Genomic DNA, 24,660 nt, shown 5'->3' with positions numbered 1-24,660 from the left:
AATAGTAATAAAAACCATGTGATATCGTTCAAGAATACTGATTTATAAAAACCAGCGGCTGCCAGGCAGGATACACCCACATTTTGCAAGAGATGGATAGAAAACAAGCTAAAAACAAACAGAATTTTTTGTACAATCAGGGGCAATAATCCAGAAAGTTATGGTCTGAAATATAAAAAAAAAGAGATATTCGGGATATAAAGATATGTTTTAAGTTTCATCAAAATTGGATAAAAAAAATGTGACCTCTAGAGGGTCCACATCCTTTGTAGCATACTTTTACACAATTTGCGTACAAAGTGCGGCCATTTTGTCGGGCAGTTTCATTTCTATTTTCCCGAAGTTCGAATGCAACCTTCATTATAGTGGAATGGTGATATATTTAAACGGTTTTTAAAATCGGAAAAAAACAATTTGACCTCTAAAGAATCCGCACGCTAAAAATGCGATTTTTCGAACAATCAGTAGCCATAATCCAGGAAGTTATGGTGTAACAGTGATATATTCGAACATTTTTTTAAATCGAATAATAATTGTGACCTCCAGAGGGACCACACACTAAAAACGCGATTTTTCGTACAATCAGGCCATAATTCTGGAAGTTACAATCCAATACGCGCGAATATCGAAAGGAACCAAGATCTTTGGGTTATAAACATGTATTTCAACTTTCATCAAAATCAGTTCAAAATTGTGACCTCTAGAGGTCCACAACCTTGATTTACCAGATGTTTACACTATTTGCGTACGAGGGACGGCCATTTTGTCCAGCAGTTTCGGCCCGATTTTCACGAAATTCAACGTCAACAAACATTATGGTGTAACGGTGATATATTTGAACGTTTTTTTTTAATCGAATAATAATTGTGTACGAGATTTTTCGTACAACCAGAGCCCATAATTAAGGAAGTTACAATTCGATATCCGCGAATATTGAAAGCAACCAAGATCTTTGGGTTATAAACATGCATTTCAAGTTTCATCAAAATCGGATCAAAATTGTGTTCTGATTTTTACGAAATTCAAACTCAACCATTCTTAGGGTGTAATGGTGATATATTCACACGGTTTTTTGAACCGGATAAAAATTGTGACCTCTATGGGTGTAGCACCATAGGCCTTTCTGTCAGACGTGGAGAGCGGGAGATGCCAGACCGGTCGCCACATCCTACGTACGACCCATGCATCTTTTCTTACTACATATTTCTGTAGCCTTGTGATTGTCTAGAATTTGTCTCTAGCTGTCTTTACTTCTGCTTCACGTTGTGTATTTACTTCTTACTGTTTTCTTAAGACGTTTGTCTTACCAGGAATAACAATGCAATAGTTCGCTTCTACATTTTATATAGCATAGCCGAATACATGTGTACAAGCACAGATTACAATACTAGCTAAAATCATTTCTCCACCCTAGACAGCTGAAAACCTGTAGCGTTTTTCATAATTAGCATAAATCCAAGATGGCCACCAATTGGACTTTCTGTCCTCCATATCTTGAAAACGGCTCGTTTTAGAGCATATAAATGTGTATCATTAGATAACAAAAGTGATACCAACGAATCGGAAAAAAAGGTTATGTACGCCAGCAGGTCATGGTGTGACGTCATGACGGCACTGTGACATAATGACGTCACACTGACGTTATTTTGACGTCAAAACAATTAGGCCGGCAGAACTATGGCTGAACCTGGAAGTTGTACGCAAAGATTTTTTCATGACTGATTTTAGTAGCCTACGGTGTCCTCTTTGAAATTCTGCCTGTTGAACCTGGGTCACCCTTGAGCGTTTTAAGAAATTCAAGATGGCGTCCAAGACGGTCGTCATTTCAAATAATCACCTATAATCCCCATACTATTTTTGTCTAGGATGATAATTTTGAAGTCTAACCGTATGGTTTTTGGGCCAAGGAATACACCGAAATCATTCATTATGTTGTGGGGTGATTAGATGATAGTAAAATGCACCAGCGGCTGCCAGGCAGGATACGCCCACATTTTTGAGAGATGGATAGAGAACAAGCTAAAAAGAAAGTGATTTTTCCTACAATCAAGGGCCATAATTCATGAAGTTACAATATTTGCGCATATCGAAGGAACCGAGATCTTTGGGTTATAAACATGCATTTCAAGTTTCATCAAAATCGGATTAAAATTGTAACCTCTACAGGGTCCACAATCTCGATATACCATATTTTTACACCTTTCGCGTACAAGGGGCGGCCACTTTGTCCGGCAGTTTTGGTTTGATTTTCAGGAAATTTGAACTCAACCTTTATTATGGTGTTACGGTGATATATTCAAACAATTTTTAAGATCAGATAATAACTGTGACCTTCAGGGGGACCACAAGCTAAAAGAGGCGATTTTTCGTATAATCAGGGGCCATAATTCAGGAAGTTAGGGTCTGATATGCGCGAATATCGAAAGGAACCGAGATCTTTGGGTTATAAACTTATATTTCAATTTTCAACATGCGACAATATCGAAAGGAACCAAGATCTTTAGGTTATAAACATGCATTTCAAGTTTCATCAAAATCGAATTAAAATTGTGACCCATACAGGGTCCACAACCTTGATTTAACATATTTTTACACTATTCGTGTACAAACGGTGGCCATTTTGTCCGGCAATTTTGGTCCGATTTTCATGAAATTCAAACTCAGCCATCCTTAGGGTGTAACGGTGATATAATAATATGCGCGAATATCGAAAGGAACCGAGATCTTTGGGTTATAAACTTATATTTCAATTTTCAACATGCGACAATATCGAAAGGAACCAAGATCTTTAGGTTATAAACATGCATTTCAAGTTTCATCAAAATCGAATTAAAATTGTGACCCATACAGGGTCCACAACCTTGATTTAACATATTTTTACACTATTCGTGTACAAACGGTGGCCATTTTGTCCGGCAATTTTGGTCCGATTTTCATGAAATTCAAACTCAGCCATCCTTAGGGTGTAACGGTGATATAATAATACGGTTTTTTAAATCGGATAAAAATTATGACCTCTATAGTCTATAGGGTCCACAAGCTAAAAACGCGATTTTACGTACAATCAGGGGCCATAATTCAGGAAGTTAGGGTCTGATATGCGCGAATATCGAAAGGAACCGAGATCTTTGGGTTATAAACTTATATTTCAATTTTCAACAAAATCGGATAAAAATTGTGACATCTATAGGGTCCACAACCTTGATATACCAGATTTTTACGCTATTTGAGAACGAAGGGCGGTCATTTTGTCTGTCAATTTTGGGCCGATTTTCACGAAATTTGAACTCAGCCGTCCTTAGGGTGTAAGGGTGATATAATAATACGTTTTTTTAAATCGGATAAAAATTATGACCTCTATAGGGTCCACAATCTAAAAATGCGATTTTTCGTACAATCAAGGGCCAGGAAGTTACGGTCCGATATGCATGAATATCGAAAGGAACTGAGATCTTTGGGATATAAACTTACATGTCAAGTTTCAACAAAATCGGATAAAAATTGTGACCTCTGTAGGGTTCACAAGCTAAAAACGTGATTTTTCGTACAAACAGGGGCCATAATCCATGAAGTTTTGATCTGATACATGCCAATATCGAAAGCAGCCGAGATCTTTTGGGGATAAACCTATATTTCAAGTTTCGTCAAAATCGGACAAGAATTGTGACCTGTAGAGAGTCCACAAACAAATTGTGGATGGACGTACGTCCGGACGGACAGGGGCGACAACAATTTACGTCCACATGAAAATGTGGGCGTATAAAAATGCCTGACAATATGGCCCTTTAACTCGATGGCGGCGGTTTGGACAATAATAAGTTCACCGAACCAAACTATATATTTATGGACATAGGAGCATATGATTGATACGATAACACTACATACATGCCTAACAGGGGGTCCAGGGCCACATGGGACGGCCCTGAAAAGAAGGGCACAATCTGTGTTTTGATCATTTAAAAAAACAAATTCTACCCGCAAAATACGAAAATACCCCCCAAAACTAGGTAATATTCAGTTTAATCCTTTAGTCGTGTGTCTGGTTGCAACCTGCGACAGCACAGGTGCAAAGTACTATACATTCTAATACACCCCTAGTACAGCTACAAGCAAGCGTACTATTTGGGGCGTCACTCGTGCATCCGCATTTGATGAGCCACAGGAGCAATTTGACCGATTGTAATGTTCTCAATTTAGTCTCCTTAACCCAGCAATACAGTTCTGGATCACGTTCCGGTGGATTGCGATCTTCCAGTGAACGCCACACAATAGCATGGTGGTGACATCGTTTTACTTTCCATACGAATGCATCATTCGTTGGAGCAAGACTACATAAAGTGTGGATGATGACGATATTTTTCGAGTTTTGGATGCCTATACCCTTCAGCGTGTTTCAGGCGTCGATTTGCAAGAGCTCTGTCCATAACAAGCTGACAAGAATCACGTCACAATGGAATCACCAATCAAAGAAGAAACAACCGTTGACATTGGAATCACCAATCAAAGAAGAAACAACCGCTGACATGTCAATTATCATTGGAATCTTGTCAGCCCATACACTTACTCGATATGACACGGTTACATGCTACTACAGCTTTGGAAGTGGTGAGAGCTTGATTCTATTCTCTCTCAGTCCTCGGAGTAGTAGAATCGGTGCTTACACAGGCCACTGTATTTATGTCAGCTTGTTATGGACAGAGTTCTAGCAAATCGATGCCTGAAACACGCTGGTGGGTATGGGCATCTAAAAAGTCATCATCCCCACTCAAACATGGTAGTCTTGCTGAATGAATGATGCATTTACAGGGAACGTAAAAAGAGCTCATCAACAAGCCATTGCTGGGTGAAGGACACTAAATTGATTACACTACAACTAGCTCTGGGGTGTGTCATGTTTTTCATCAGATGCTTGCAGATGCACTACGAATGGCTTAGAATGTACAGTATTTTGTGCTTGTACTGTCTTAGGTGACAGCCAGAAATACGACCAAAGGATTAAACTGAATATTTCCTAGTTTTGTGGGTAGAATTTGTTTGTATAAATGATAAATGTTCACAAAACAGCTTGTGCCCCCTTTTCAGGGCCAGCCCATGTGGCCTTGGAGCCCCAAATAGGCATTATGTGATGTTATCACATCACTCATATGCTCCTTTATCCTGAAATATGTCGTTTGTCTCTAGATATAGTTTGGTTTGGTGAAACAATGGCCCTCAGCTGCCGCCAACAAGTTAAAGGGCCATATTGTCTGGCATTTTAGATTTTACTATCATCCAATCACCCCACTACATAATGAATGATTTCAGTGTATTCCTTAGACACCAAATTCATCGTCCTAGAATAAATACTATGGGAGCGGGATTATTTGAAATGGTGGCCGTCTTGGACGTCATCTAGAATTTCGCAAAACGCTCAAGGGTGACCGGAGTTCATCCGGCAGATTCTGAAAGAGAACACCATAGGCTACTAAAATCAATCCTAAAAAAAACCATTGACAATTTCCATATTCACTCGAAATATTGAGGTTTGACGACCGGACTAACTGCTTTGATACCGAATAAGCGGGTTTGACGTGAGTTCTGGTGTCTTAGAGAACTAAGAATAAGTGAGCTGAGAACTAGTTTGTTTTTGTAACACTGGCTGACTGGACTGGAATCCAATCTGGTGAGTTCACAAAGCATTCTCAGACTTATGTTGAGAATTTGCTCAACTTTCAATCACTGTTTATGAGAAATATCTTTGATGCAGAAACACAAAACTTTGCACAGTTTCTTATTGATGTATCTGATACATTAAAACAAAAGTTTTATAAAGGGCTATATATTAGTTAAAATAAGGTGAACAAGTGAACTCGGGGCCTGCACTGTACATGCACATGAGCATAAGGAGTGACCGAAATGTCCAACTGGTGAAGTTGAGCAGCCTGATTGATTACATTCCATCCTTTGGTGGTGAGCTTGAAAACATCCCCACCATTATTTAGGTTATTGTCGCAAATTATGCACGTGTCCATGGCGAAATATGGCTCTTTTCACCAAATTAGCAAAAAAGTTTCAAATATCGGGGGAAAACCCAGACTGGATTGCAAGCCAATCACCAGAGCTTACAGGAGCTAAATCGCTAATATTTGGGATCTACAAATTGACACAAATGGGTCGCAACGTATATAATAATGTAATATGAATGTAAATAAACTGGTTTACATTCAGTCGTTTCCATTTTTACTCTAAATTCAAAGCAGTTATGTTCGACGAAATACGCGGGAAGTCTCAATGGAATGGGAATCTCTAGCGTCTGGTTATTCCAGTCTACACCGATAGTATTTATGGTGCATGCTCTCCAGATAAGAATATGAGGTCACCGTTTGACATGACTTCTGGAATATGTCTAACCTCGTTCTTCGAGTCATTTGTTACAAATTGCGCTGAAACGCATTATGGTACACGATTCGTGTACCAATCGTAAAATGTTTATTTTGTCTTAAATATTGGATATCAGAAGGCCATCTTTTTCCGGTAAGACCACAACACTAATGTTGATTAAAATTGACAACTAATTCGTGTTTTCAATGTCGAAGGTTTTGGATGATATTGAGTTAGAGACTTAGCTACTTTAACAACATCCCCACTATTATTTAGGTTATTACCGCCAATTATGCACGTATCCATGGCGAAATACAACTCTTTTCACAAAATTAGCAAAAACAAGTTTCAAATATCTGGGGAAAACCCAGACTGGATTCCAAGCCAATCACAAGAGCATGACAACATCCCCACCATTATTTAGGTTATTGCCACAAATTATACACGTATCCATGGCGAAATACGACTCTTTCCACAAAATTAGCAAAAGATAGTTTCAAATATATGGGGAAAACCCAGACTGGATTCCAAGCCAATCACCAGATTAGATTCCAGTCCAGTCAGTCAGTGTCACAAAAACAAACTAGGTCACAGCCCGCTTATTCTGAGTTCTCTAAGACATCAGAACTCACGTCAAACCCGTTTTTTCAGTATCAAAGCAGTGTTTTGACGTCAAAATAACAGCAGTGTGACGTCATGACGTCATTGTGGCATCGGGGTGTCACACCATGACCTGCTGGCGTTGTGATAATTTTATTTTCCGATTCGTTGATATCACTTTTGTATCTAACGCTAATACATTTATTGCTCTAAAACGAGCCGTCTCCAAGATATGGAGGCCAGAAAGTCCAATTGGGTGCCATCTTGGATTTATGCTAATTATGAAAAACGCTACAGGATTTCAGCAGACAATTTTGAGTTGGGAGTCCTTTAGACATCCCTTTACCATATTTCAGTGAAAGAAATTTTTTTGCAATTTGTTCTCGGTAGTTTTTTATTTCTCTCCGTCTATATGTGAATATGTGTGAAACTATTAATTTGCCAAATATATTAATTAATTAAATATATAGAATGTCATCTTATTTCTCTATTCTTTGGCTATAAATTTAAAAACAATGTCGACACGACTATATTGCTACATGGGGTCCACATGCTAAAAACGCGATTTTTCGTACAATCAGGGGCCATAATTCAGGAAGTTACGGTCCGATATGCGCGAATATCGAAAGGCACCAAGATCTGTGCCACGTGGGCGTATAAAACTTAAAAGATAAAATAAAGTAGCTAAATATTAAAATAGTAATAAAACCATGTGATATCATTCAATAATTTTGATTTTTATGAATAGAAAGATAAAATACTTAGATAAGTTTTTGTTTAATGTATGTATCTATCAGCAAATTATCGACTTTTCCGTCTTTTTCCGTGGGAGATTAAAATTTAGGTAGAGTGCCGGTTTTCAAGTTTTTTCCGCGGATAATCATCGCCCCTACAATATATGTCAACATAAAAATGTGAGTGTATATATAATGAACATGTTGCGTAATTGGACACATGGACTTATTTTAATCATGGCTCGGCAAATTAAATGGTTCAACTAATTACATGTATTGATCAGCAATGATAATTAAGAAGGGTGCTTATAATTGAATACATATCGGGAAACTAAACGGTAGTTAACTGGACTCTTGTTATCAAAATTCGACCATCAAGTACAAATTGAATGCTTTCATCCATATTCAACTATATTTACAAATTTTTCTATACGTTAAAGAAAATAACGCTGGATACAATGGTACCGGCAGTTCACTGATCTATACCACATTATATACTCGTTTGCATAGACCCAGCATGCAACGCGCGTCTTGTGTGGTTCCGGTTTCAAGTCAAGGCCGTATCGACTGTAACCAATAACAATGTAATGTCGTCTGCCAATTGTTATAAAGATGTAAAAGCTTTATCCCACGGAAATATTATAAAATTGTGTAAAGATTTAAATTTAGAATATAAAAACATTGGTCGAGACTCCCTAGACATTTTAATTTGTAATTTTTTGGGTATATATACAGATAACTGTGACAGTAAAGTTTGTGTATCAGGTTCAGATAACGTCGTCAGTAGCTGCCCATAACATTAATCACCGTCATTGTTTTAATACTAAAGAACTTACATTATTTTCTACCTTGACAGTTCCTTTTATATATTCGCTTATAAACTGGACAAGGGATCTATCTAAATTCCAAGATTTAGACATTGCTACTGTGAAGAAATATCTGCTTGAAACTGGTTCTGATTTGTTTTCTCCTCAGAGTTTAAAGAGCTATAAACTTACTCGTAGTTATGCACATTTTAAAGCAAATCATATCAATAGTGTTTTACTTAATTATTTAGAAGAAAATCAAAGTTTTATTATTGTAAAAGCACAGTGTTTACCATCACAGAGTGGTGATTCAAGACGAGTGAAATCTTTGTTTATAATTCTTGATCAACACACAGGTGAACCATATGGTGGATTTTGCACATGTTCGGTTGGGTATGTGGACTAAATAATTTACTGTATTTTTAATTTTATCCAGAGTTGTTTGTGCAAGACCAAAATCATATCAGAGTAGTAAACAGTACAGAAAACACAATATAAAAATTAGTCTTAGCTGTAGCTCTGGTTTCTTAAATTTGATTTCACAATTAACATTAAACATTTCCATAAATCAAATAAAAAAAACCATCCACAAAGTCCCACTAGAAATTGTAGAATGAGTATGTGTATGACGTAAAATGATTTGATTTACTCAAAGCATAAAAACATTTACCATTTCATTAGTCATTACTCTGCTTACTTTTTTTTTTTTTTATTTCAGGAAAATGCAGACATGCTCACATATTAGTGCCCTTCTTTTTCTTCTTGCCGATTTTATTGCAGAGGGCAGTATTCAGTTAAATAATGATGATGAGAAATCTTGTACAGACACTTTATGTCAGTGGTTAGAACCGAAAAGTGCACACATCGACCCTAAATGTGCTAAAGATACTAATATTAAAAAAGATAAGTCTGATCCCTCAAATAGTAATTATTCTAACAGTGTTGCACCAGAACTATCGAAAGAAGAGAACTATCAACGTATTTTAAAATTAATGTCCGATGTCAGAAATAGTAATGTTTCATCATCTATGCCACCAATTGTAAATATTCTTGACATCGACCGATTTAGAACATCTCCTTGTGCAATTCCTCAAGAAATTCCCTTTTTACCTGATCAGTGTGTTGATTTTGATATACCTTTTACAAATGAGATTAATGTATTGACACATCCATTGCCACTTTATAAATTTTCACATCCTGTTTTTAAGTCAGTATATGATGTTGATTTTTCATTAGCAAAGAAACGTTTTATTGATTCAATTATTTATACAAATAAAGACATTGAAAATATTGAATTGTTGACACGTCAACAATCTGCAAGTTTGGAATGGTTTGATCAACGTAAGGGTTGTATAACTGGTAGTAAAGTTACAAAAATTATGTCATTTTATACATTTAAAGTCTTCTCCAGAGCATATTATTACTGATGTCATGCAATATAATTATGATTCAACACTCTCAAGAGTTCCGGCTTTAGCTTGGGGTTTGAAAAATGAAAATATAGCTATTCAGGCATATGTACATGATTTTAAAAAAACTCATAAAGATGTTGAATTTTTTCGTCCAGGATTGCTAGTTCATCCACAATTCCCATATATACGGGTTAGTCCTGATTGCACAATAACTTGTTCATGTCATGGCAGAAAACTTGTCGAAGTTAAGTGTCCATACAGTTTTCGTAACGACGATATCAATGCTTGCATGAAGAATGGGAAATTAGATTACATCAATATAATTAATGGCCAGCCTTACTTAAAGAGCATATAAATGCAGAACTTTTGATATGGTCAAAAGTGAACTATATTGTTGTTAATGTACCTTTTGAACCTTTTTATTGGAATAATGAGATGTTACCTTCATTAAAGTTATTATTTACTGACTGTGTAGTGCCCGAATTGTTAACCGAGAGAGTAAAAAAGGGTTTGAAACTGTACAATGATGCCACTATTATAGCAGATTCTAACACTGTTGTTGAACCGACTATAGTTAATAACGTTATAGAAATCACGTCTGATAATTCTGTTTCTGACAGTGATTCATCCGACAGCACTTCATTAAATCATAGCACCACGCATGTACCTAACGAATGGACTTTGGGATGTGCAAACTATTGCAAAGATACTAAGTCGCCTCAGTTTTCAAGAGTAAAAGGCCGCCATATTGCATGTGATGCAAATTTGATATGTGATAAAAATACTTGGTATCACTTTTTTTGTGAAGGATTTCGGCGATTGCCTTTACAATATGTGGACCAATAATATGTCTGTAAAAGATGTCAAGAGTGTCATCCAGATAAAAAGAAATTATGTGTTAGCAAAGGTTTTTATTAAGATACATGTAATTATAGATCTGCTTAAACATACATGTAATTTTAAATCAGCTTAAGATTTGACTTTAATAATATATACTGTACTAGTACTACATAGTCTCAAGCACTTGGATTACAATACACAATTTTACAACCTTTATTAACAATGTAAGAGCTAAAATCTACCTATTACAGGTCTTTCTTTAGGCTTTAAATGTTATATGAACTATTAATTAGACACTTATTAACATGACAAGACCATGATCAAGTCTCAATGCCATTGGATTGGTCTGATTTTAAGTAGATTAGAACGGTTCAGCCATTTAATGATTAAATTTCTAAATGGAGAAGCGAGGCTAAGCCTCAAACAACCAGTACAGTGGTTACAATCAGTGGCCACATATTGTTAAACCTTCAAAGGCTAATATCTTCACTCAGAATATAGTAATTTGAATGAAATTTTCAGTATATTCAATTTGCAAAATTGCATTATCTATTTTTGTAATACATGTGCTAGTGACTATATTAATGTATTTCTTTTGAAGGTGCCTTCCAAGATTTCAGAGGATATCCATAACTCAGATAATTTCATTATGTTATCTAATAAACAACTTTACAAGGCGTTTAGTAACACATTAAAAATTAAAAAATTGTATTCCATAGACGTGTTTTGATTATTTGATTTGATTAATATGAAAACACATCACCGAACTAGGTAGAAAATAAAGACGACTTTTACACAGAATTAATCTGTTTTATTCTCGGAAACATATCAGGGGAAGCTCCTTCAAATTATATATTATATTAAGAATACCTTTAATTTGGCTTACAAATGTTTTCAACATCCTGAAAGTTAAAAAAAAGTTGATAAAAATGGTAGAATATTATATGTTATAAGATATCTAGTAACATTAACTTGTCATCAAAACAGTATTTATAACCTCACAATAGGTGACTGAAAATTGACTAAATATGCACATACAGTAAATATTTCCTCTGCGATATCCTTCATTGAGTTTTAATTCGCCATCTAGGATATGATATATTTTAATGCGTTGAATGGCTCGTTCTATATTTTTACGAACGCTTGAAATTTTTTCTGACGCAGCGGCATCAGCAGAACTAAATTGAGGTCTGTTACCTTTAAAAGCAGGCATATGAAGTTGAACTCCCATATCACTTAATATTCCTTTAACAAGGAAACCTCTATCGGCCATAACCGAACCCTTTCCAACTTCTAAGTTATATAATAAATTTTCTGAATCTGATGTAATAAATTTATCAGATGCCCTACCACCATACATTTTACTTACAAAAGTTATCCTTAATTGTGGTGAAATGCCAATCAAAAATTTATATGTCATATGATGGTTATAATTTAAAAAAAATTGTTTTTTTACATCTAACTTGGTTGGATTTTGAATAAAAAGTTCTGTGCAGTCAAGGATAACTTGTACATCATTAAAAGAACCAATAGCATGTGACTGGTTTTCACGTGTGACCGTATTTGATGGTAATTCACAAATAAGTTTTAAATCTGAATATAATAAATGAATCCAAGATGTAAATATTGACGAAACTGTTCCGAAAGAAATACCAAACCTATCTGATAAATCTTCAGTTAAAAGTCCAACTTTTAATCGAATTAAAGTAAGAAAAAATTCATCTATCAGTTTCAGTTTTCTTTGTGGACCAGGTTTATTGTGATGAGATTTTGAAAAATGCTCATTATTATTAGACAAGGCACTACCTCTCCAATACTTCATGTTCCTTGCACGTGGTTCTAAAAATGTAAATAAAGCAAAGAGAGTAACATAATTAGGAAAACCAGTCCAGAATTGAATTTGTTTTGGATGTTCCATAATTTTTTCAAGATCTAAAATTTTACTCCTAAAAATCTCATTGTCCTGAACAGCATCTTCAAGTTGTTTCATTTTTTCATTTATTTCTGGTAGATATTTTTGTATTTCCTTACAGTTTTCTGTTTCAGTTTCAAGATAGTCATGATTGTTTATCATAATAGTTGAGCTTTGAACTGCAGCATGATCCAAATTAAGAGGTTTCTCTAATTTCTTTTTGCACGTTGTCGTTGCACTTGTATGCTTAAGTGGGGATATAACAACAGTTTGACCTGAAGTCCTGCTTTGTCGTTTATTTACCTTTTTTTGAAATGGAAATAAAGTAGGGACATATCCAGCATCTGTAGGAGAATGGCCTTTTATACCTGCAAGAAAAATAAGTAGAATTATTGTCCTATGTTACTAACGAGGGTGGGGGGAGGCAGAAAATATTATAATATAATACCATTATCAATATCCTTTGACTGATATTATATTTATCATGTACAGATACCCAGGAAATAAAGAAATAATAATAGATTTTATATTCTAAATGCCCAACCAAAAATGAATATTAAAAATAGTAAAGATCCATAGTTATTTATTATTATTGTTGAATGAAATCAGAACTATATATCATTGTACATATTGTTGTATTGACTTTACAATAAACCTATTTATTTATTTATTGATTATAATTTGTTAATGGAATCAGAACTATTTATTTCTACATTTCTTTGTAATTTATTATTATTAACTTTTGAATTGAATTATTGATTATTGATAATGGAATAAGACCCATTTATTAAATTGGGCCTACTCGGTACTACATTTGTTCGTAATTTAAAAATTGTTGAACCCTGTTTATTTATGGATTATACAAAGGTTTGGATTTATGTTTAAAATGCACAAAATAAAATTGTTGGATCTGTTAAATAAAATTGTTTGAATTCATAAAATAAAATTGTTTAGAATACAAAATGAGTTGACAATCATTGAAAAGGGCTGTTTTGATTTGCATTGATCTAGGGCTTGGCCTAACTCTTAGGTCGGTAGTCAGTGCTAATTTAAGATTGAAACGATGCAGGGGACTAATGACTATTTGGAATAAGATATTATAGGTTAGGCCTAAGTTGCTTACATAGAAGGTTTAATATCTCTAGATTATTTTCCGAATGAAAAATACTTCGGCTATAATAATTATTAAATTATGCAAAAAATATTACCATTCTTGAAATGGTCGGAACAAATCCGATGCCAATCTTTATACTCAAAATCGTCACGTCTTATGGCAGCAAGCCACAGCTTGAACTGCTTACTTTTCTGCTGGGGAAACCTGTAGTACCTTCTTTTGATTTTATCACTGCCACTTTGATTACTGCAAAAAGGCACGCAGCAAAAACTTCCACCGCCACTCTTTTTTCTAAACGAACGCGGCGATTTATTTACATTAGGATTAGGCCTTTCAACAGACGCCATAGCATAACTTTGACAAGTCAAGTACGCTATAAACCGGAACCACTACATGACGCCCGTATTGTCATCACCGTGTTTACCTACATACAAAAATAAAACATGGAGAAACCATTCAACCGAAATAAACTAAACAGAACATAAATATATTCATTAGAATTACGTAACTTACAAGAGCTGACATGCATCTTGGAACTGATTGACAGCGACCGGTATTTCACCACAAATCATGTTCCTTTTTCCTTGAGCCATCAAGTTGACCGCTGTTCCGGTATCCTTGGCCCTGTAATAATAATTATTTATGCATTAATTTTTCTGAATATGATGTTTCTTTGAAAGAGAACTCTAGCAGGGAAAAATCACGAAATGCTGAGAATCGATAGAACTCATCCTTTCTTGAACCCAATCAATGCTTCCCAAAATTTGAAAAAGATCATTAAAATTATAGAGTTCGGAAGGTTTTTATCAAAAAGTGAGGGGCAACTCTGAAATTGAAAGTAGCGAAATGCTGATAATCACATTCATCCTCTCTTTACCCTAATGCTTCCCACCCCCCCACCCCCAAATCTGAAATGTCTGTTAACAAGCTGTTGCCAAGCAAGATACATCCACATTTTACCAGAGATGGACATTATCACAAAATGGCTACCCTCAAATAATAGCCTACTATGAAGACCTACTCAGAAAAAAAAGTCAACATTAGTTTTTAAACGCCCACATTTTCATGTGGACGTATTATGCCGACGCCCCGGTCCGTCCACAATTGTTTGTGGACTCTCTACAGGTCACAATTCTTATCCGATTTTGACGAAACTTAAAATATTGTTTTATCCCCAAAAGATCTCGGCTGCTTTCGATATTGGCATGTATCGGATCGAAACTTCATGGATTATGGCCCCTGATTGTACGAAAAATCATGTTTTTAGCTTGTGGACCCTATAGAGGTCACAATTTTTATCCAATTTTGTTGAAACTTGAAATGTAAGTTTATAACCCAAAGATCTCGGTTCCTTTCGATATTCGCGCATATCGGACCATAACTTCCTGAATTATGAAACCTCATTGTACAAAAAATCGCGTTTTTAGCTTTTGGACACTATAGAGGTCATAATTTTTATCCGATTTTGTTGAAACTTGAAATGTAAGTTTATAACCCAAAGATCTCGGTTCCTTTCGATATTATTATATCACCGTTACACCCTAAGGACGGCTGAGTTCGAATTTCGTGAAAATCGGCCCAAAATTGACAGACAAAATGGCTGCCATTCGTTCTCAAATAGCGTAAAAATATGGTATATCAAGGTTGTGGACCCTATAGAGGTCACAATTTTTATCCGATTTTGTTGAAACTTGAAATGTAAGTTTATAACCCAAAGATCTCAGTTCTTTTCGATATTTGTGCATATCGGACCGTAACTTCCTGAATTATGGCCCCTGATTGTACGAAAAAATCGCGTTTTTAGCTTGTGGACCCTATAGAGGTCATAATTTTTATCCGATTTAAAAAAAAATATTATTATATCACCGTTACACCCTAAAAACGGCCGAGTTCGAATTTCGTGAAAATCAGCCCAAAATTGATAGACAAAATGGCCGCCGTTCGTTCTAAAATGACCCGATTCTGTTGAAATTTGAAATATAAGTTTATAACCTACAAATCTTGATTCCTTTCGATATTTGCGCATATCGGACTGTAACTTCCTGAATTATGGCCCCTGATTGTACGAAAAACGCGTTTTTAGCTTGTGGACCCTATAGAGGTCATAATTTTTATCCGATTTTGTTGAAACTTGAAATGTAAGTTTATAACCCAAAGATCTCGGTTCCTTTCGATATTTGCGCATATCGAATTGGAATTTCCTGAATTATGGTCCTTGATTGTAGGAAAAATCACTTTCTTTTTAGCTTGTTCTCTATCCATCTCTCGAAAATGTGGGCGTATCCTGCCTTGCAGCCGCTGGTTTATCATTAAACATCAAAACCTTCAAAATAAAGCTTACTCCACAATTTCTACCCGAAAAGCCGACGGATGAGAATTATGTAACAAACCTAATCGGGCTATAGAGTTTAAAGCTTTGATTGGCTGAGGCAAGATTGCGATCTACGAAATGCCATCAGAAAAATCCATTCTCTGTGGATTTCAAACTGGAGTTGTACTTGTGATTAATATAGGCCTATAGTTAATAACTGAGAGTTAATTGTGTTATCGAGGCGCAAAATTCTGAACAGTTTTTGAACAACGGAAATAATATTCGAAGACACAGAACTATCTGCCAATAATTAAACAGATGTTCAGTATGATTTGTTGTTGATAATAATTTTTGGTATGTACATGTTTATATAAAAAAAATAACCGTATACTACCTATTCAATGATTCAATGGCCTCGGCTATTAATTTTGCCGAAGCAAATGTAAAATACATCAGCATTTATGGATCAAACCCAGTGTGACAGTGTGAGATGGTTCCTGGTGTGTGATTACCGTTTACCGCACAAGCAGTTGTAGGAGTCAGCTCCCGCCGGTATCGACACGGTGTGCATTGACTCCCCATGATAGGATTTCCCCTAAGATTTTCTTACGGTCAAATAGGTTTCTACACTATCATCTACCAATATTGAATTTTACAGTAATACTATATCAGTAGAAGGTGTCTAGTTTATCTATTTTTTTTTATTTTGACAAAAAGTAGAAATACAAATTGACTATGTTGCGGATTTGCCAATAAAGTCAGCCGTAGCAATTTGTGTTGATGGAAAATCTCTGGTAGCCTGACGTCAAGAGTGATATTTCCCTGTGAGCGTCTCCCGTATATAAACGGTAAATTCGCTTAAATTTCGATAATTTTTGAGTCTGAATCTTTGCAGATATTGAGATTGATATTAAACTATTACATCACAATTGCTAGTAATACATTTAAATAAAATAGTAATTCAGAATCGTAGATTGAAGCAGGCTATATTTCAGCTGCTGGCTGTCAGATTCCACGCTAAAGTCACGTGACCTGAAACCCCTAATATGAGTAATAAAACAGATAGGCGTCTCCCGTATATATAAACAGTAAATTCGCTTAAATTTCGATAAATTTTGAGTCTGAATCTTTGCAGATATTGAGATTGATATTAAACTATTACAACACAATTGCTAGTAATACATTTAAATACCTGCAGCTGCCAGGTAGGATACGCCCACATTTTCAAGAGATGGATAGAAAACAAGCTAAAACGAAAGTGATTTTTCCTACAATCAAGGGCCATAATTCAGGAAATTACAATTCGATATGCGCAAATATCGAAAGAAACCAAGATCTTTGAGTTATAAACTTACATTTCAAGTTTCAACAAAATCGAATAAAAATTGTGACCTCTATAGGGTCCACAACCTTGATATACCATATTTTTACGCAATTTGAGAACGATGGGCGGCCATTTTGTCAGTTAGTTTTGGGCCGATTTTCACGAAATTCAAACTCAGTCGTCCTTTGTCAGTGATATAATAATACGTTTTTTTAAATCGGATAAAAATTATGACCTCTATAGGGTCCACAAGCTAAAAACGTGATTTTTCCTACAATCAAGGGCCATAATTCAGGAAATTACAATTCGATATGCGCAAATATCGAAAGAAACCAAGATCTTTGAGTTATAAACTTACATTTCAAGTTTCAACAAAATCGAATAAAAATTGTGACCTCTATAGGGTCCACAACCTTGATATACCATATTTTTACGCAATTTGAGAACGATGGGCGGCCATTTTGTCAGTCAGTTTTGGGCCGATTTTCACGAAATTCGAACTCAGTTGTCCTTTGTCAGTGATATAATAATACGTTTTTTTAAATCGGATAAAAATTATGAACTCTATAGGGTCCACAAGCTAAAAACGCGATTTTTCGTACAATCAGGGGCCATAATTCAGTAAGTTACGGTCCGATATGCGCGAATATCAAAAAGAACCAAGATTTTTGCGTTATAAACTTACATTTCAAGTTTCAACAAAATCGGATAACAAGCGGTTGCCATGCAAGATACGCCCACATTTTGCAAAAGATGGACAGAGAACAAGCTCAAAAAAAGAAGTGATTTTTTCGTACAATCAAGGGCCATAATTCAGGAAGTTATGATCCAATATGTGCGAATATCGAAAGAAACCAAGATCTTTGGGTTATAAATATGTATTTCAAGTTTCATCAAAATCGGATCAAAATTGTGACCTCTATAGGTAGACTGAGAGATATAATTTCTGTTTGTCAAGTACCGAGAACAAATTGCAAAAGAATTTCTTTCACTGGAATCTAAAGGGATGTCTTAAGGACTCCCAACTCAAAATTGTCCGCTGAAACCCTGTAGCGTTTTTCATAATTAGCATAAATCCAAGATGGCCGCCAATTGGACTTTCTGTCCTCCATATCTTGGAAACGGCTCGTTTTAGAGCAATAAATGTATTATTAGATACAAAAGTGATATCAACGAATCGGAAAAAAAGGTTATCACGACTCAAGCAGGTCATGGTGTGACGTCATGACGGCATTGTGACGTAATGACGTCACACTGACGTTTTTTTGACGTCAAAACACTTAGTCCAGCAGAACTATGGCTGAACCTGGAAGTTTGTACACAAAGATTATTTTATGATTGATTTTAGTAGCCTATGGTGTCCTCTTTAATAATTTGTTGGTTGAACCTTGGTCACCCTTGAGCTTTTTGAGAAATTCAAGATGATGATAATTTTGGTGTCTAACCGTATGTTTTTGGGGCCAAGGAATACACCGAAATCATCCATTATGTTGTGGGGTGATTAGATGATAGTAAAATGCAAAATGCCAGACAATATGGCCCTTTAACTCGATAGCGGCTGTTTGGACAATAATTATTTCACCGAACCAAACTATATATTTATGGACATAGGAGCATATGATTGATATGGTAACACCACATACATGTCTAACAGGGGTCCAGGCCCACATGGGACGGCCCTGGAAAGGCACAATCTGTGTTTTGATCATTTAAAAAACATATTCTACCCGCAAAATACGAAAAATATCACCACAAAACTATGTAATATTCAGTTTAATCCTTTAGTCGTGGGTCTGGTTGCAACCTGTGACAGAACAGGTGCAAAATACTATACATTCTAAGCCACCCCTATTGCAGCTACAAGCAAGCGTACTATGTGGTGCGTCACTCGTGCATCCGCATTTGATGAGCCACAGGAGCAATTTGACCGATTGTAATGTTCTCAATTTAGTCACCTTAACCCAGCAATACAGTTCTGGATCAAGTTCCGATGGATTGCGATCTTCCAGTGAACGCCACACAAAAGCATCGTGGTGACATCGTTTTACTTTCCATACGAATGCATCATTCGTTGGAGCAAGACTACATGGTTTAAGTGTGGATAATGACGATATATTTCCAGTTTCGGATGCCTATACCCTTCAGCGTGTTTCAGGCGTCGATTTGCAAGAGTTCTGTCCATAACAAGCTGACAAGAATCACGTCACAATGGAATCACCAATCAAAGAAGAAACAACCGTTGACATTGGAATCACCAATCAAAGAAGAAACAACCATTTACATGTCGGAGTAGTAGAATCGGTGCTTACACAGGCCACTGTATTTATGTCAGCTTGTTATGGACAGAGTTCTAGCAAATCGATGCCTGAAACACGCTGGAGGGTATGGACATCTAAAATTAATCTTGCTCAATGAATGATGCATTTACAGGGAACGTAAAAAGAGCTCATCAACAAGCCATTGCTGGGTGAAGGATACTAAATTGATAACACTACAACCGGCCAACTTGCTCCAGGGTCTGTCATGTGTCTCATCAGATGCAGATACAAGAATGACACCTATGCAGTACGCTTGCTTGTAGATGCACTACGGATGGCTTAGAATGTACAGTATTTTGTGCTTGTACTGTCTAAGGTTGCAGCCAGAAATACGACCAAAGGATTAAACTGAATATTGCCTAGTTTTGTGGGGGTTATTTTCGTGTTTTGTGGGTAGAATTTGTTTGTTTAAATGTTCACAAAACAGCCTGTGACCCCCTTTTCTGGGCCGGCCCATGTGGCCCAGGAGCCCCTAATAGGCATGTATGTGATGTTATCACATCACTCATATGCTCCTTTATCCAGAAATATGTAGTTTGTCTCTAGATATAGTTTGGTTTGGTGAAATAATGGCCCTCAGCCGCTGCTAACGAGTTAAAGGGCCATATTGTCTGGCACTTTAGATTTTACTATCATCTAATCACCCCACAACATAGTGAATGACTATAGTGTATTCCTTGACCCGAGTAACATACGTTTAGACACCAAAATTATCGTCCTAGAATAAATACTATTAGAGTTATGGGGGATTATTTGAAATGGCGGCCGTCTTGGACGCCATTTTTGAATTTCGCGAAACGCTCAAGGGTGACCAGAGTTCACCCGGCAGATTCTGAAAGAGGACTCCATGGGCTACTAAAATCAATCCTAAAAAAAAACTTAATAGACAATTTCCAGATTCACTCGATATATATTGAGGTTTGACGACCGGACTAACTGCTTTGATACCGAATAAGCGGGTTTGACGTGAGTTCTGGTGTCATAGAGAACTAAGAATAAGCGGGTTGAGAACTAGTTTATTTTTGTAACACTGACTGACTGGACTGGAATACAATCTGGTGAGTGAAATTCTATCTGCACTATTCATGCACATGAGCATTAGGGGTGAACGAAATGTCCAACTGGTGAAGCTGAGCAGCCTGATTGATTACATTCCCTTGGTGGCAAGCTTGACAACATCCCCACCATTATTAAGGTTATTGTCGCAAAGTATGCACGTATCCATGGCGAAATGCGGCTCTTTTCACAAAATTAGCAAAAAAAGTTTCAAATATCTGGGGAAAACACAGACTGGATTGCAAGCCAATCACCAGAGCTTAACAATATCCCCACTATTATTTAGGTTATTGCCGCCAATTATGCACGTATCCATGATGAAATACAACTCTTTTCACAAAATTAGCAAAAACAAGTTTCAAATATCTGGGGAAAACCCAGACTGGATTCCAAGTTAATCACAAGGGCTTGACAACATCCCCACCATTATTTAGGATACTGCCGCAAATTATGCACGTATCCATGGCGAAATACGACTCTTTTCACAAAATTAGCAAAAGAAAGTTTCAAATATCTGGAGAAAACCCAGACTGTATTCCAAGCCAATCACCTGACTGGATTCCAGTCCAGTCAGTCAGTGTCGCAAAAACAGACTAGGTCACAGCCCACTTATTCTGAGTTCTCTAAGACATCAGAACTCCCGTCAAATCCGCTTATTCAGTATCAAAGCAGTGTTTTAGCGTCAAAATAACGGCAGTGTGACGTCATTGTGACGTCAGGGCGTCAAATTATGACCTGCTGGCGTTGTGATAATTTTATTTTCCGATTCGTTGATATCACTTTTTGTATCTAATGATAATACATTTATTGCTCTAAAACGAGCCGTTTCGAAGATATGGAGGCCAGAAAGTCCAATTGGCGGCCATCTTGGATTTATGCTTATTATGAAAAACGCTACAGGGTTTCAGCGGACAATTTTGAGTTGGAAGTCCTTTAGACACCCCTTTACTAGATTCCAGTGAAAGAAATTCTTTTGCAATTTGTTCTCGCTAGTTTTTTATTTCTCTCCGTCTAAGGGTCCACAACCTTGATATAACATATTTTTACACTATTTGAGGACGAACGGCGGCCATTTTGTCTGTCAATTTTGGGCCGATTTTCACGAAATTCGAACTCGGTCGTCCTTAGGGTGTAACGGTGATATAATAATACGTTTTTTTAAATCGGATAAAAATTATGACTTCTATAGGGTCCACAAGCTAAAAACGTGATTTTTCGTACAATCAGGGGCCATAATTCAGGAAGTTACTGTCCGATCTGCGCGGATATTGAAAGGGACCAAGATCTTTGGGTTATAAACATACATTTCAAGTTTCAACAAAATCGGATAAAAATTGTGACCTCTATAGGGCCCACAACCTTGATATACCATATTTTTACGCTATTTGAGAACGAACGACGGCCATTTTGTCTGTCAGTTTTGGGCCGATTTTCACGAAATTCGAACTCAACCGTCCTTAGGGTTTAACAGTGATATAATAAAACTTTTTTTTAAATCGGATAAAAATTATGACCTCTATAGGGTCCACAACCTTAATATACCTCACTTTACGCTATTTGAGAACGAAGGGTGGCCATTTTGTCTGTCAGTTTTGGGCTGATTTTCACGAAATTCAAACTCAGCCGTCCTTAGGGTGTAACGGTTATATATTAACACGGTTTTTTAAATCGGATAAAAAATATGACCTCTATAGGGTCCACAAGCCAAAAAACGCGTTTTTTGAGTACAATCGGGGCCATAATTCATGAAGTTACGGTCCGATATGCGGGAATATCGAAAGGAACCGAGATCTTTGTGTTATAAACTTACATTTCAAGTTTCAACAAAATAAGATAAAAATTGTGACCTCTATAGGGTCCACAACCTTCATATACCATATTTTTACGCTATTTGAGAAGGAACGGCGGCCATTTTGTCTGTCAGTTTTGGGTCGATTTTCACGAAATTCGAACTCAACTGTCCTTAGGGTTTAACAGTGATATAATAATACGTTTTTTTTTTAAATCGGATAAAAATTATGACCTCTATAGGGTCCACAAGCCAAAAAACGCGTTTTTGCGTACAATCAGGGGCCATAATTCAGGAAGTTACGGTCCGATATGCGCGAATATCGAAAGGAACCGAGATCTTTGGGTTATAAACTTACATTTCAAGTTTCAACAAAATCGGATAAATATTGTGACCTCTATAGGGTCCACAACCTTGATATACCATATTTTTACACTATTTGAGAACTTTTAATATCATGGATTTAGCTGTTCAAGCCATAAAAATTCATTGAAAATCAATATATTTGTTCGTCTCAAGATCTTAAGTGCCAGTCCACGAGAAAACCATGCAGAAATCGAGAAGGTGAGGGGTCGGCCGATTCCATTCATATTCACAGGGTTTGGTCATGCCCATGAGACTACTCGATAGCCAAAACCGCCGATCTCAGAAATTCACCATAGCTGAGATACGGCAAACAGGTGATTTTTGGGGCTTTTTGCTCATTTTTTCGTCAATTTTAGGCAATGTTAGCTGCTGTTTTTCAGGTTGTAAATGAGTACTTATGAAACAAATGATGATTCGATATATTAGGAAAAGTAGTAATGTTTCAAAAAAATGAAAAAAGAAAAATGTATCATTCCACTGAGGGGTGCCATTTGGTTATTCCTGAAGGGTATAAATCGAACCCTATAAAGTACCCAACTTTATGCCTCGATATCTCCACTGCCGCGGGGTCCCATGAATTATTTTTGTGGTTGTTAATAAACGGGTACAAGGTCTCTCGATTAAAAAAATAAAATTTCATATATCTTCATACGCATGCGCGATAACATTGTCTAAGTTTTGACAATTTTGATATTGGATCATCTGATTTTTATATGTTCTAATCAATATAGTGACAAAATATGGATGCTAAACTACTCGATACCATCGGCAATTGACAGACTAGCGTTTCGAACTCGCTCAGGCAGTCGTAGAACCCGCTCTGTCAAAACTATCAGTTCTGGTATCCAGCCATCCAAGATGGTGGCTGCTGTATGTGGTTTTTCGCAGTTTTCTACTTCAAAATGCTATGTTTTCACTGTGTATCCTAAAGAGACTGAGCATGTATTATTGAAAGAGTGTACTAAATACATCAGACGGTATCTATCATTGGTAGCAGTGGATTTATTATGTGGACGCTAAATACTAAGAGTGATATCTGAGGGAGCGTTTCATTGATATTTACTATTTATCAATGATAGTAACATCGTCCTGCTCATATTTACTATTTTTCAATGATAGTAACATCGTCCCGCTGATATTTACTATTTGTCAATGATTATAACACCATTCTGCTGATATTTACTATTTGTCAATGATTATAACACCGTTCTAATGATATTTACTATTTTTCAATGATAATAACACCGTCCTGCTGATAGATCCTGATATACACTGAGGAGATAAGATTCATGAGGTACTTCCACTATTTTATCCTTCTGATATAATGTAAAAATTTATGAATGGCTGCTCATATTTACTATTTGTCAATGATAGTAACAGCGTCCCGCTGATATTTACTATTTGCCAATGATAGTAACACCGTTTTACTGATATTTACTATTTTTCAATGATAGTAACACCGTCCTGATGATATTTACTATTTGTCAATGATAGTAACACCGTTCTACTGATATTTACTATTTGTCAATGATTATAACACCGTCCTGATGAAATTTACTACATATTTGTCAATGATAGTAACACCGTTCTGCTGATATTTACTATTTGTCAATGATTATAACACCGTCCTGATGATATTTACTATTTGTCAATGATAGTAACACCGTCCTGCTGATAGATCCTGATATACACTGAGGAGATTAGATTCATGAGGTACT

The 24,660-nt window shown here is 36.2% G+C and overlaps 1 protein-coding gene across 4 annotated transcripts in view; it reads right to left on the bottom strand.

Moving 5' to 3' along the window:
* The window catches only part of LOC126818823 (protein HGV2), a 136,180-nt gene that overhangs the window by 94,953 nt on the left and 16,567 nt on the right, over window positions 1-24,660 (bottom strand). For all 4 annotated transcript variants that reach the window (XM_050546423.2, XM_050546425.2, XM_050546427.2 and 1 more), the window contains exon 2: window positions 14,292-14,402. In XM_050546423.2, the coding sequence (XP_050402380.1) occupies window positions 14,292-14,402 (111 nt within the window). The remainder of the gene's footprint in view (window positions 1-14,291; window positions 14,403-24,660) is intronic.

Source organism: Patella vulgata, chromosome 4 (assembly GCF_932274485.2).
Source record: "Patella vulgata chromosome 4, xgPatVulg1.2, whole genome shotgun sequence".
NCBI lineage: Eukaryota > Metazoa > Mollusca > Gastropoda > Patellidae > Patella > Patella vulgata.
Note: the sequence above shows the minus strand (reverse complement) of the source record. Positions and strands in the feature narration are given on the sequence as shown.